Raw genomic sequence first — 15821 nt, forward strand, 5'->3', positions numbered from 1 at the left:
CCCTAACCCTCCCCACATATGTCCCCCCTTTCACCCCCATAATGGGAATAGAAAATGGGGGGACAGCCTATCATTAAATCAACCACAAAGTGTGCTAATAGCAGAATTACCGGGTTACAATGAGAGAGTAAAAAGAAAATTAACGCAGCAACCGCATCTAAGAACCATTTAAAAAGATGATCATGCCATCACTTTTTGTTCTTCGGTTTAGATACTCTTTAGGGGGAGATTTTGATGTGTGTTCAAATCTACCTCTCCTCTGAAGAGTGATCTGTATTTGTATTGCTTTTCAGAGGTGATTGACAGGCAGTGATTAGGCGATGTAATGCCTCCTCACTGCTTGTTTGAACCCCATTTCTGCCAACAAATGTGCTGCAACCACTTGCATTGCACACTGCTGTGGGGCATTTGCAGCACTTCCCTGTTCACTTGAACATTACAGGTTGGGTGTCTTTTGTCGCAGATGCAAAGCATCGTGACCATGGAATGTAAACACCCCCATCCACTGTCTATTGCATCTTAAGGGGGAGAAGTTGTGGGGTGGCTCTACTGTGCAGTTTTACCGCCCCTGTATGTCTAAATGACTGCTGCAGCTACGTTGACAATTAATTTGTATATTGTTATTGGTAAATCACCAGTAGGACAGTTGATGTGCATATCATTGTTCCAGCTCAGATACAGTACATATTTATTAGTTGAGCCAGGATCAGAATGTCAGCTTGTACTTTCACAAACAAGACAGAAACCGCAGCTCTCACTGATTTGGAACAAATATGCAGATAAGGACTTCTGGATTTACTTTGGTTTTCCTAATCTGTATGCTTTCTCTGGGTCAAAGACTCCGAAAAGTTTCAGAACAGCCAGGCAACTTGCATTTCAGAAGAAGATCAGTAACAGGGGTCACTGTGTTTCTTTAGCCCTGGTTCACACTGATGTGGTCTGGAATTCGCAGTATTTTCTGTGCGAATTCCGCACAGCATCAGAATCACACCCTGTTCATGCGAACCGCTGCGGGTGTGTATGTTAAGTTAACAACACCCTGAAAGCGGTCCACAAAATGCGGTGCGATGTGCAGAATCAGATCGCATATGTGTGACTACCCATGCAATCCGATTCTAGTGCAGACCAAAAAAAGGGTCCTGCACCTTTTTGGTGCGAGTGCGGTGCAATTAGAGTCAGGAGCCGGGTCCAATCGCACCACACACAAATCGCATGTGATTTGCACAGGAGCGGTGCGGTTCCTGTGCGAATCACATGCGATATACCGCACGGTGTATGTGTGATACCAGGCTGAATGACAAGCTTACTTCAGTGTCATAGAATGCACAAGTGCCTCTTATACAAGAATGCATAGAATAGGGCGTACAATATAAAATTGCAACAATAGCTTCTTAAAACATTGCTTTTAAAACTTTACACAACTGCATAAAGATGTGTTCTGCTTTTCAGTTTTCAAGCATTATCCTTATACAATATCAATAAAGGAAACCCTGTTTTTTTTTTTGTATGCAGTATCACTGGCTTCTAAAGCAGAACTCCAACCAAAAATAAGATAAGAGTGAATAACACATTAAAAGATAAGAAAACAAAACCCATTTGTTCACAGATGGCCTGTCTCATTCCACCAACCTCCTCTGAGGTTACTGTGACTGGACAGTGAAAGGAGAAGCAGCACAGTGATCAGCTTATCTCTACATCACTCTGCTTCCTCCTCATATCAGCATACTTCTTGTCAGAACCTGAAATGATTGGCTGCTGGCATTGCTTCTTCTTCTCACATTCTGAGCTCTGCTGTACATGGTCTGCAAGAGGCTCTTACCATGTTAATTTCTCATGGGTGGCTGTATGTAGCTGGTCTGCAGGAGACAGCTGATCCTATTGTGATGATGTCAGCTTCATCTATGATAATAATCAGCTGGTGGATCTCTGGTGGGCTGCTCCATTTGCAGTTGTGCTATCTCATTTTTACGAGATCCTGTGCTTTTATGATGTAACATTTGGAACAGACTATGGAAGTACTTTCTGATGCCACCATGTAGATGTTTATATACCACAAAGTAAAAGGATATTTTTTTACATATATTAAAACTTTTTTTCACCATTGACACTACTGACACCTTCCTGTGCTCTATATGTTTTTCCATTTTAGGTGCTTAGACTGGTTGAATTAAAAAAATAAATAAATGCATTTAACCCCTGCCCCAGCATCCCTTTAAATGGGTCTTTACAGGCGGTTAACCACTTGCCTACCGTGCACTTATACCCCCTTCTTTACCAGGCCAATTTTCAGCTTTCAGCGCTGTTGCACATTGATTGACAATTGCACAGTCATGCAAGATTGTTCCCACATGAAATTTTTATCATTTTTTTCTCACAAATAGAGTTTTCTTTTGGTGGCATTTACTCACCGCTGGATGTTTTACTTTTTGCTCCATGAACAAAAAAATTGCAAAAAATTTGAAAAAAAAAAAATTATTTGTTTCTATTATAAAATTTTTCAAACAGGTAATTTTTCTCCTTCACTGATGTGCGTTGATGAGGCAGCACTGATGGGCACTTATAGGCAGCACTGATGGGCACTGATAGGGAGCACTGATGGGCACTGATAGGCAGCACTGAAGGGAACTGATAGGCGGCACTGATAGGCAGCATTAATGAGGTGTCACGGATAGGCGGCACTGATAGGTGACACTGATAGGCGGCACTGATGATGGGTACTGATAGACAGCACTGATAGGTGGCACTGACTGGCATCACTGCTGGGCATTGACTGGTGGCACTGCTAGGCATTGACTGGCGGAACTGCTGGGCACTGACTGGCACAACCGCTGGGCACTGACTGGCAGCACTGCATTGATGGACACTGGTGGGTGGCACTGGTGGGCACAGGTGGGTGGCACTGCTTGGAACAGGTAGGTGGCACTTTTGGGCACAGGTAGGTGGCACTGCTGGGTGGCACTGCTGGGCACAGGTGGGCGGAACTGGTGGGTGGCACTGCTGGGCACCGATCATCAGGGCACTGATCATCAGTGCCCTGATGATCGGTGCCGATCCCTGCTCTGACAACTGCCGGTTCTCGGCAGTGCTTTCCTCGCGCTCTGACAGCGTGAGGAAAGTGCAGCCGAGAATCGGCAACTGCATTTCCCGGTGGTCAGCATGTCATTGGACATGGCTGATCACGTGGTAAAAGGCCGCTGTAATTGGCCTTTTACCACATCACGTGATCAGCTGTGTCCGTAGGACACAGCGATCATGGAGATCGCCGGGTGCGCGCCCCCGGAGGCGCGCAGGAGAATGCGTTCTGGGAGGAAGTCATATGATGCCCTCCCAGAATTGGCCGGCCGCAGTGTAGCCGTCATTCGGCTATCTGCGGTTGGCAAGTAGTTAATGATATCATGAGAATGGAAGAGATTTTGGCGTTTGCCAATGATACCTATAAAAATATAAGTTATTATGGTCGGTCTGGCTTTTTCTCCTCCACCTCGTCCCTTCAGGAGTTGTGTGCTCCTTCTGTGCCTCCTTAGACTTCACCCATTCAGTCCGGTGGACCCACGGTGGTCTGTATTGTATCAGTGTACTTGCTTTCGATCTATATGTTTGGGATGCCACCTCTGGGCTCCTTTGGCGTGGGACCATGCCAGTTCCACCCCTTTTCTGTCTCGGCTCCTGACTCTCTTTTCTAGCTTCTCTTTCTTTCTATGTTCACTTCTTCTTAATTTTCTCCCTTTAGTTTTTTTTTTTCTTTCTTTTCTCTCATCTCTATGTTGTTTTATATGGTGAACTTTACATGGACATGTATTGATGTTCTTTATGCCTTTATATGAGACAGTTCTCTCAAATATATGTCTCTGTTGTATACCTGTTATTTATCAGGATTTTTCTAATTTGGCTAGTGATACTCGTTGACTGCAGTTATCTCTTTGGCTCATCTCATGCTTGAGCCTGTTTGTCCGTATGTACAGTATGTGTAATCGGTGGTCCCATTTTTTTTTCTCCTTCTGTATATTCGGTTGTAAAACTTAATAAAGACAAATTTGCCTTTAAATGGGTCTTTACACCAAGGGAGCTGGAAGGCCTGTCTGATCACATGACCCTTACCAGTTGTGCCTAGTCCATCCTGACCATTTCTAAAGACTGGACAGCTCAGTCACTGCTGGAAGTGCATAGTGAGCGCAATCTCAGTACAGACACGTCGGCCATCCATGAATGCATATGTGGGGTGTGTGTGCACATATGCGTTACGTAAAGGGCACAAGATTTACAGTTACATAGCTGTAATAATTTATGTAATTTATATCTTCCTAGAGTCAAGCTTTAAACAAGTCATTTTTTTAATGTTTTATTGCTTTAAGCTGTTTGCATTCCATTAGTGTATGAAATAATACGTAAGACTTTTATTAATGCTTATAAAACCAAATATATCTTGCAGAAGTAACTATACTGTAGATTTATCAGATCAGCTCTCCGGTATCTTTTACCCAACCTGTCTAATTCTGGGTGTACCCTCTGGGAAAGAAGCGGTTAAAGGTGTATGAATAGCAGACCTGCCTGTGCACTAGTTCTCAGGGAATTGTGCAGTTCTCCAACTGCTGACCAGCCCTGAGGGGAGGATTGTCAGTGTGAATGTGGGCAGAGCTGGATTCTAATCATTAATCCCAGGAGCGCCATTACCAGACAACAAAGAGGTGAAAAAGTGAAGAACACTGTGCAGCTATACACAGGACGCCTACAATCAGCAGACACCTGTCACCATTCAAAAGACAGCAAAGAAAGAAGGTGAGTGCTAGAATAAAGGAATGGAACTATTTAACATATTGGAGGAGTGCAGGATAGACAAGTGATACTTTATATCAAAGACAAAAAAAACTTCATCATCAAAGTATATAGAAAAAATTGTGCACACACATATAAAAGCTGGGAGGTAGATGGGACAAACAGGCACATGACCTGAAAAGTGCAAAAGTAGATTATTGACATCAGAAACATCAGAAAACCTGATAATAGCATTTGTATTCGACAATTGTAGATGGGACAAACAGGCACATGACCTGAAAAGTACAAAAGTAGATTATTGACATCAGAAAGATCAGAAGACCTGATAATAGCATTTGTATGGAGCGCTGTGACACCAATCAGCAACACCTTGGGGTAGAGGAGTATCCATGGACAAGTGATCATTAATACACATTTATTGCAATACATAGCCTTTACATATTCATTGCAATGCATGGTACAGATAGTAATTCGGGTTTGCAATAACTTCAAACTGCTTACAAAGTTTGTTAAACTTTTTAATAACATATGAAACTCTATATCAAACCTTAACAAGTGTTTTGCAATTTAATTAAATATTTTTGAATCAATTAACTTTAAATATTACTGTATTAATAGTACTGTAAATATTAAGATGTTGTTTATTGAGTTTTAGATATACAAATAGGCATAAAACATAACAACACAGTGAACATCATTTCACAAACATTTATCCTTTAGACAAGTAGCAACAAGATCAATAGGCATACTGAGAACAATACAGAAGAATAAATTACAAACAAGTATATAGTCACCGGTATATACACCTTGCTAGTGCCGAAAAAATATCACCCACACCATTAAACCACCACCGCCAGCCTGAACTGTTGATACCAAGCAAGATGGATCTGACCCTATCATCTGAATGTCGCACCAACCAGTCAGCCCATTCTTCTCTGACCTCTGACATCAACAAGGCATTTTTGTCCACACAACTGCCACTCACTGGATATTTTCTCTTTTTCGGACCAATCTCTGTAAACCCTAGAGATGGTTGTGCATGAAAATCCCAGTAGATCAACAGTTTTTTAAATACTCAGACCAGCTCGTCTGGCACCAACAACCATGTCATATTCAAAGTCACTTAAATACCCTTTCTTCCCCATGCTGATGCTCGATTTGAACTTCAGCAAGTCATTTTCACCATGTCCTCATGAATAAATACATTGAATTGCTGCAATGTGATTGGCTGATTAGCAATTTGTGCTACTAAGCAGTTTAACAAGTGTACCTAATAAAATGGCCAGTGAGTGTGTGTAGACAATAATGTAGTGTCACAGTTCAACCACAGCAGTCCAACTAGCAAGCAGAGAACATGTCCATGGACCCCAAATTTTGTCAGACCCCTTGGAAGAACCCCTCCTGGCATATGTAAGCTGGTATAAGGGAAAAGCACAACTAACTAAATGTTCTTACTAAGAAAGAGATGGTGGAGAAGATCATTTCCAGGTCAATAGAATTCTTTTTGCATCAAAATGCGATTAATTTAATTTACTTCACTTCTGTACCTATTCATTAGTATCCTATGTAATTATTAAATAAATAAATGAATTACTCTAAGCAATCATTTGAATGCCTTTTAACATATTCTAACATATTTTTTTTAATCCAATCTCAACGGATGTTGGTGTCATTGTGAGGAATTGTGCCCTTTACTGGTGTCAGTGGAGGGAATTATGCCCTATTTTTTGTATCAGTGGAGGAAATAGTGACCCAAGGGCCAGATAAAAGCAAGCAAAGGGCCACATCCAGTCCCCTGCCGCAGTTTGGAGACCACTGCTCTAAGCTATCAAGCATCTTTGTGATGGCATGACTGGTTGCCTTAAGATACTCCATATACTTGTGAAACCATTTTGATTAATTCATTGGTTAGTAAATGTATAATATTTTAATAAAAATATATAATAGGTTTTATAGCTAATTCTATTATTTTTTGAATCTATTATTTTTTGGACTTGTCAGGTTTAGAGCGGCAGCCTACAATAGAGGATAACATCTGCTGCTGCTGTTTGTTAAAAAAAAAAGTATTTTACAGAAGTGGAGGAAGCGTAAAGGAGGTGCATGACCCCGAAAAATCTGGCAAAACCTTTTCTTTCTGGCACAATTACTACAGGCAACACTTACTGTTTCCCCGTACTTCAATATTATACCTCTGACTTGCTAGAAAGTATTTTCATACATAATTCATATCAGAGGTTCTCAACTAGCCATTTAAAAGCAAGATGTGACTCTCAGTGAATGTGCTATTAAAATATTTAACCTTTTTATGAATGAAGTGTTTTAAGTGCTATTTTTTATATGATAACGAAAAATGGAGACCTCTGTTTTCGTCTATCATTTTATCTGAGGGCACCTGTTGTGGAATGTGCTAGGACTCTCTGTCTAAGGTCTCGCATTCAAAACGCTGATCAATTATTTAGAACAGAGAGGCCAGAAAGGATCAAATTTAACAAGAGAGCATGAAGCATTTCTTTGACTTAGGGTGAGTGACTTCCAAGATATGGTAAAATGGAAAGCAGAAAAAAAAGGAGGAAATATTAAATGTGGGTGTGTCAACAAGCTGAACTGAAATAAGGTAAGGAAACTATGATAAGAAGCAGAACCAAGACCAAGAACAATGTGAACGATAAGGATGGAGAGAGCAAATAGAAAGGGTGTGATAGAAAGCGTGAAGTGGAATAAGGCACAAGATTAAGATAAGGAGGGGAACATGACACAGAAGAAACAAGACAAAGTAAAAGGTAGATTTGTTTATCATAGGGCAACCTGGGTATCGATGAAACGTTGGGCTTTATGATAAAAGGTGGCTGAAAGAACGACTATTGTTGGTACCTATAACTTCTAATCCAATCAAACTTTTCTCTTCATTTTCTTATAGCTAGAAACACGAAAAAAAGCATCTGGTTTTCATGAGAAATGTTTAGTTCTCATGATGTATTTTCATAAATATAATGGATTTTGGACAGATCATCAGTGATATTAAAGCGGGAGTAAACCGCATAAAAACAAAAAAAGAAAAAAAAAACTCTTGCAAGGTAAAGGCCTAATGTGCTAGTATGCATTGCATACTAGCACATTACGAAGGACTCACCTTGAAATGAAGCCCTCCAGCGGCGCACTGTCAGGGCTCCCCGGGTGGTTCCATCTTCACCTGATGTTCCTTCCAGGTTCGCAAGCTCTGGCCAGCTGAAAGGCCGAGCCGCAATGATGTCACTCCCTGGCCATGGCACACTGCTCTGAAGGAGTAGCATGGGTATGAAATTCCTTCAGAGCACATGAGCTGAATGTCAAAAAGGGCTAATATCTCCTAAATGCTTCACGTTTAGGAGATATTAATTTTACCTACAGGTAAGCTTTACCATAAGCTTACCTGTAGGTAAAATTATTCAAGAAGAGTTTACTACCACTTTAAAGTGATTCTAAAGGCAAACTTTTTATTTTTAAAAAAATAACAAACATGTTATACTTACAGTACATGCTCTATGTAATGGTTTTGCACAGAACAGTCCTGAGGGCCCTCTGTTTCCTCTTGTACCAAATTGTATTGTAACTTTAATGTCTACTTTCATTTTGTAAAGCGCTGCGCAAACTGTTGGCTCTATATAAATCCTGTATAATAATATAACAATAATCCTCACCTTCACGGGTCCCCTGCTGGAGCTCCTGGCCCCTTCCCCCCGCCAAGTGCCCACCATAACAAGTGGGGGCACTCATGCGTGCATGCTTCTAGGCCCCACTCTGTGTATCCATAATAACCACGGAGCGGGGCAAGAGCACACCCCTGCTCCCTCCTCACTGGCTGTGATTGACAACAGTGGGATCTTATGAATAGGCAGAGAGCCTCTGCTGTCATGTACATCACTGGATCGAGATCGGCTCCGGTTCACTCACATTATACACTTACTGGCCACTTTATTAGGTAACCTTGCTAGTCCTAAGAAAATCTCCCCCACACCATTACACCACCACCAGCCTGAACCATTGATACAAGGCAGGATGGATCCATGCTTTCATGTTGTTTACACCAAATTCTGACAACACCATCTTAATGTCACAGCAACCAGTTTCCCCATTCTCCTCATACATCAACAAGGCATTTTCGTCCACACAACTGCCGCTCACTAGATATTTTCTCTTTTTTGGACCATTCTCTGTAAACCCTAGAGATGGTTCTGCATGAAAATACTCAGACCAGCCCATCTGGCACCAACAACCATGCCACGTTCAAAGTCACTTAAATCCCCTTTCTTCCCCATTCTAATGCTCGGTTTGAACTTCAGCAAGTCGTCTTCACCATGTCCACATGACTAAATGCATTGAGTTGCTGCCATGTGATTGGCTGAATAGCAATGTGTGTTACTAAGCAATTGAACACATATACCTGATAAAGTGGCCGGTGAATGTATATTCACTGCAGTTAAACACACTTTTGTTGAAAAAAATTATAGCAAGTTACAAAAATAAATAACATATACCAGGGGTTTCCATATTTTCTAAACAAAGGGCCAAGTTTATGGTTCTTCAGACTTTACAGGGCAGCCACTGTCATATTCCCTAAAATTCAATTTGGCCAGTGGAAATAGAAAATGTCCTGACATCAGTGGGAGTAAACGATGCCCCATCTTTGGTGTCAGTGGAAGGAATAATGTCTCATTGTTGGTGTCATTTGGAGGTACATTATAGTGCCCCAATGGCTGGATAAAGGCAAGCAGAGGGCTGCATCCAGCCCCAGACCCACAGTTTGGAGACCACTGGTCTATACAATTGCTACACATGCCATATTTTAATTTAATGTTATTAAAATTTACCTTTGCTTTTTAATCTGCAGCCACTGTAATATTCCGTAATATTCAATTTGGCAACCTGGAGGCCTTCTGTATGCTGTTAGAGTACAGAAACCCCCAGTGCTTGTGTGATTGGCTCACTGATTTTCGCAGAAGTCTGCACTAAAATACAAATCAAATTTTAGGCTTCCCCTGCAAAAGGAATTGATGCTTTGATGAGATACTCCTCAAAGGTTAAATATTTCTATTTTTATTTTTCTGAAAAATCTTTATTTTCATTTTTGCATAAGTCAATATAGAAAAGACCAAAAACAAAGGAAAAACAATACATACATTCCAGGAAGAGGACCGAACTGTCACAAAAGAAATATCATGACAATGTTACATATGCCAGAGTCAAATAAAATGGTCAGCTCGTAAGAAGTAAATATTATCAGTTAAGCTATCTGAATTTTCACACAACCCAAAGAAGAATGCAGAATGGAAGAGAGAAACGGGAGGGGAGAAAGGGGGGTATCGGAAAAGGGGCAAACAGATGATAAAATAGCCATAGAAAACACATACAGTATATAATCTGTCCTGGTCAAAAGGTCCCTGAAGGGTGCTAACAAGAGAAACATGTTTTTCAAAATTAAATACATCAATTATTACGCCATTAATTTTTTATATCTGTCAGAGGGGAGAAATTCAATCCATGGGGCCAAATATCTATAGAACTTATCATAAGTATGTGTACATTGATGTCTCCACTCCTCTGCATCCATAATGTCCTGTACCTTCTGCAGCCACTCCTTGACTGAAGGCAGCACAGGAGAATTCCAATGTACTGGAATAAGACACTTAGCAGCATTGAGGAGACGGGGCATCAAGGAACATTTGTATGTCCCAACCGATTGTTCCGTGCCATGGAATAGGGTAGGTAAGGGATCATCAGCCAGATGGAATTGTCACCTCATGAATGATTGCTCGATTGTCAAACCAGAAGGGATGAATGACTGGACAATTCCACCACAGATGTAGGATGTGCCTCTCTGCCCACACCCTCTCTAGCAGGGCCCAGATAATTTCAGGAAGATGCGAGATAACCTATCAGGTACCCTATACCATCTGGATATAAATGTATAACAGGTTTCCTGGGTTTTAGAGTTAACCGATGAAGTATAAGCCAAGGATAATATTTTATATACACTAACGTCCGGCACGTCTTTGCCCAGTTACTTCTCCCACTCTCGGATATAGTAAGGAGTCGTGTTGGTCGATTTTTCCAATAGTAATTTGTATAATTTGGAGAGTAGATGAGTAGCACCCACCCTATCTAAACATATAGACTTGAACTTAGATAAAGGGTTAAATACTTCTAAAGTGATGCAGCCTCTGTAACGTACTCATCAGAACATTGCGAGTGCACCAGGTGATTATAATAGACCAGCCTCTCTCATTCTGAATCAGTATTCAAAGGACATGGCCAAACAAACACAGAACAAACTTCTGAACAACAAGGGATATGAACAAAGTTTGCAAAAAAATCCCTGCAGTGTACATTGACCACCCAGAGGACATTGTTTTTTTCTCATCTAAAGTGAAGTTAGTCTTTAAGGCCAAACCAATATCTAATTTTTTTTGGAGGGGGGTGTAGAGGGCGATGTGGAAATCTGGGGTAAACTTTACTTACCCTTTCAGCTTCAGTTCAGTTCCTTTACTTACCCTCTAAGCTTCACATCGGCTCTCCTTGCTAGTTTTTGCTTGTCTGGGCTGGAAGGATAACACCACAAAGTAAAATTACGGAAACTTAAGGTGTACCTATACCACAAAAATTATATATTTCAGTTTACCTTAGATGTGGTAACTGCATTAGTTTGTTTTTATTCAGCTTTTTAAATTTATTTTCTGCTGTAATCCTGCAACTAACACTATTACTGTCTTAGGGTGACAACGCTCACCCACCGTATTGTATCTTTGGAGGAGCAGTGTTGTTAACCTAGGCCAGAAACTGTGTTAGCACTACAGAACACCCCCCCCCCTTACCCTGTCAACATATCATGGGAGAGGTGTTCTGTAGTCCCAAGATGTGCAGTGAGAGGGCTGATATCACTGCTGTTTCATGACAGAGTAAAGTGCAAAGGACAGAGGACAACACTGCATTTCTGGTAGGACCACTGAAAGAGCTTTATAGCTGTGGATGTAGATAGCAGAGCTGCAAAATGAGTCACTTTAGTTAGGAAGTTGGACAAGTAACTCTATTTTATGTTTCTATTTTGACCTTACAGGACATTAATATCAAAATGTACAGCCAGAAGCGCTATGACAGCCCACCAGATTACAGCCCACCTACGTATCATCAACAGAACAGCCATGGATCCTATGGTTATCCCATTAAGTCTGCACATCCCGATTCATTTTACCAAGAGGACATCCCTCCGCAGCACTTCTATAAGTGGAACTCACCACCTGGCATCGTCCGAATTCTTCAAGGCATTGTTGTATTTTTGTGTTTGGCTGTTTTTGCCTGTGTGGCATCAACATTGGCCTGGGAATATAACTATGGCTACATGGGTGGCTTAGGTGGCTTAGGTGGATACGGCTATGGTGGATATGGTTATGGGGGATACCTTGGTGGCTATGGCTATGGTAATAGCTATGGTATGACCAATCCCCAAGCAGCAAGTGGCTTCATGATGGCCATGTCTGTGTTGACTTTTATAGCTAACTTGGGACTATTTATAGCGAGTGTAACTAAATCCAGTGGAACACGGTCACGTAAATTCTTTATGATTGTATTGGTGCTGAGTGCAGTTTTGGCTACCCTGGATCTTATCGCCACCATTGTGTATATTGTTGGAGTAAATCCGAGAGCCCAGATGAGTGGTGGCATGTATTATAGTCAGATGATGGCATTATGTAACCAATTCTACACTCCTGCAGCTTCTGGAGCAGGCATCATGAATCAGTATCTCTACCACTACTGTATGGTGGATCCACAGGAGGTAAGCTCATGTTATTTGCCTTGAAAAGATCAAAGTTGCATTTGTTGTTTTTTTTTTTTGTCACATAGCATATAACTGGCATCATTCCTATGTTTTTCCCAGGCTATTGCTATAGTGTGTGGCTTTATTGTGGGCATTCTGCTCTGTGTCACATCCTTCTTTGCACAGAAGACAAGAGGCAAGATATGGCGTTACGGGGAGCCTAATATTTACTGGGAGAGACCCTTTGAGCCCTATCAAGAGGGTCCTAATGTGGAGGAATGGGTAAGGGCTAAATTACAATTATTGATTAAATCTCACTTCTTACTGATCTGTAAAATGTAAATTTACCGGTACTTTTAAATTTAAATTACTTTTATATTTCTTAATGGTCATTGCTTCTTTAGCTGTTACAAAAACAGCATATATGCTGCACATATACTGCATGTGGAAAGGGTATGTAGAAGATGATGTTATACTTATCTACTTAGATCAGTGGTGGTCAACTTAAAAGGTATAGGGTGCCTCAGCTGCAGCCCTTGACACCATCAATGGGCTTCACATAATATTTAGTATGTGTAATGTAGTTAAGACTGCCAAAGACTGAAGGAGATTATAGAATTTGTGGACATGCTACAGGTGTAGTTGCAGCAGGTTGGCAACCATTGATGTAGACCTACTGTGAAGATCTGCTGGACCCCTACCTCTTCTCTCCCTGGACTATCTGTTTTTCCCTGAAATATTACAAATTTCATACTTGTGTAGAACTACCCCCTTAGGAGTCGCTGAGTTATTTTCGGGCTCCCTGTCATTCTGGACCCCTTTCTGAAAGCCCAGCCTCTGCTGACACCACAGGATTCTCTCAACCAGAGTAAATTACCACCAAAAAGTAGATCACGCACAAGTTAGAGTAAACTGATATGAAATTTATATTGAACGTCAATGTAAGCTTGGTTAAACAGTACAAAGTGTTATTGGTATGTGTAATGGCAATTATTATTCTTAGCAAATTTAAGCAAAGAAACAACACATACAGCTGAATCTCAATCAGTGTTAGCAGGCCTGCTTTTCAGAATTTAGCCCAATACCTTCAACCTGAGGCATTGTCAACCCCAGTGAGCAATGCAAACTAGCAAAACAGTAGAACTAGCTAGCTTTAGGCCCTCAGAACCTGATGGCAAGGCTTAAATCTGAGAAAAAAGAGCCTTTAAATGCAGTGAGGATTCTTCTGCAAACTTGCTGGGGCCCAGTTGGTGCACAGGTAAAATGTGATGTAGGTGACAGTTCTTTAGAAGATTGTCACAAGAAGAGGAAGAAGAAAAGGACAAGTACTCTCCCCTTAAGTGGCACTTGATTTGGGCGTTGTCCCCATTCTATGCACTCAGGGAAAACAGGAAGATTTGGGCGAATAAAGCATCTAACCGGCAGTAGGACTTGCTGTCTCTATATATCTGCCCCCACCCACATGTCAGCTCTTCTGGGAAAAGTAGTCCTCTGATACATTCAGCAGTGTCCTGCGGTTCAGCATACAAGGTCCATGGGGCTGCTCTGCAGAGTGTCACTGAATTTGCAGGACACTGCCATCTTGTGTAGTTTTTAACATCCTTCAGCTGACATTACAGCAAGGGTGTTACACTAGCAATACAGTGTATGTATAGCCAAAACATTGTTTGTATTTTTGGACAGACTAGACTATGCAAAAGATAAAAACCCTATGAGTTTTTTTCAGCTGTCTGATCACCATTAGAGGAATTTACCTTTACTTCCTGCCACAGAAATGCAACAGGAAGTTAAAGGAAATTGCCCAAAGTGAGGGAAATTGCCACTTTAGGTTTTCTTATTGTAAGATGTCCCATCATTTTCTATAAGGGGGCACATGGCAGGCTTGGTGTTGGCGCAAGTCCCTGCCTCGCTTCTTCTTGGATAGGACAACTACTCACCTGTTGTTGATGCAACCATCTGCCATATTGTGTCACGCTTATGGCCATAGTCCCACTCATGACATTCCTGGCCATAGGCCTTAGTAATAAAGGGATGTCCACACATAAAATGCATTTCCCGCACTTTACTATAACTTTGCAAGATGTTCTGACATTGCATTTGACATACTAACTGAATTCTTTGGCATGGAGCACCATACACAGTAGACATGCTGTAGTTGTCATTTCTGCGCAGAATGTGAGCATCTAATTTATAAACCATCTTCCCTTTGCACCTCTTCTCCTGGGGAGCACCACAAGGTTGGGACCACTTCCCTTATGTATTATAATTCCACAGGATTCAGATTCCATCACCAAGTAGAATAAAGGTGCCCTCTTTAGTGTAACAGGCTCTTCCATAGCTCTGCCCAGCCAGCATGCTCCCAGATGCCCCAGATATCCTCAGTACTCACATTAGAAGACTCTGACCTGGCCTTTTGCACTCTGCTACAGGATCCACAGCAGAAGGACAGGGGAGTCAGGGCAACTACCGCTGTTACTACTGAATTCTGTACCACCTCACCTGGGACTTCAGCCCCATTAAGGGCCTTTAAGACTGTAGCAAACTTCATCCTGATAGCTCTGGGGTTTTTGGCTCCCATGCCCCATCTCCCCTGACATCTCTCTTATGCTGGCATATATATACGGGCACTGACTGCTCCCATTATATCACTAAAGAGGGACTTTTCTAAAAGGGAACCTAACAAACAATTACACTATTCCCTTTGCCATACCATAGTGGGAACAGAGCCATCTAGTGGCAGACAAGCTATCTACACCTGCCAAATCTCTTTCTTGGTAACAATGGTCACTAGGGCAAATACAGGATTGTATAAAGATTCGATAGCAATAAAAACTGAACGGGAGGTTAACCCATCCCCACTTTCTCCAAACCAAAAACATCCATTCACAGAAATAACCGCTTACAGTGGTCCAATAATAGATTAAATAGCTATTTAATATGTAGAAATAATGTCTGCACCCCTATGTAATATTTAGGTACATGAACTGAACAAACTGAAGAAAAATTATTGTTAGGTGTGTACAGGAGGGCACAGCGGGAGGACATCGGGGGATCGCAGGACAAGGTAAAGATCGAGGGATCGCAGGACAAGCACTATAGTGTAATCCTGAGTGTGGCTCGCTGTTACCGCTTTTGGTACTTTAAATTAACCTTGAGCCACACTCAGGATTACGGCTAGGAAGGTTAAAGTCAGCAGCTGCAGACTTTAATTTTTTAACTGACTGAAGATCGTCTTTAACCACTAGCCTACAGGGCACTT

The 15821-nt window shown here is 41.5% G+C and overlaps 1 protein-coding gene across 2 annotated transcripts in view; it reads left to right on the forward strand.

Moving 5' to 3' along the window:
- The window catches only part of LOC149470089 (occludin-like), a 95917-nt gene that overhangs the window by 6368 nt on the left and 73728 nt on the right, over positions 1-15821 (forward strand). The window contains exons 1-3 of one of the 2 annotated variants that reach the window (XM_089667498.1): positions 4661-4776; positions 11864-12580; positions 12683-12844. In XM_089667498.1, the coding sequence (XP_089523624.1) occupies positions 11879-12580; positions 12683-12844 (864 nt within the window). In that variant the 5' untranslated portion in view covers positions 4661-4776; positions 11864-11878. Of the gene's footprint in view, positions 1-4660; positions 4777-11863; positions 12581-12682; positions 12845-15821 lie in introns of those variants that run through there. The other variant, XM_089667503.1, reaches the window with a different exon arrangement.

Source organism: Staurois parvus, unplaced genomic scaffold, assembly GCF_062004578.1.
Source record: "Staurois parvus isolate SC_StPar_1 unplaced genomic scaffold, SC_StPar_1.0 ptg000053l, whole genome shotgun sequence".
Lineage (NCBI taxonomy): Eukaryota > Metazoa > Chordata > Amphibia > Anura > Ranidae > Staurois > Staurois parvus.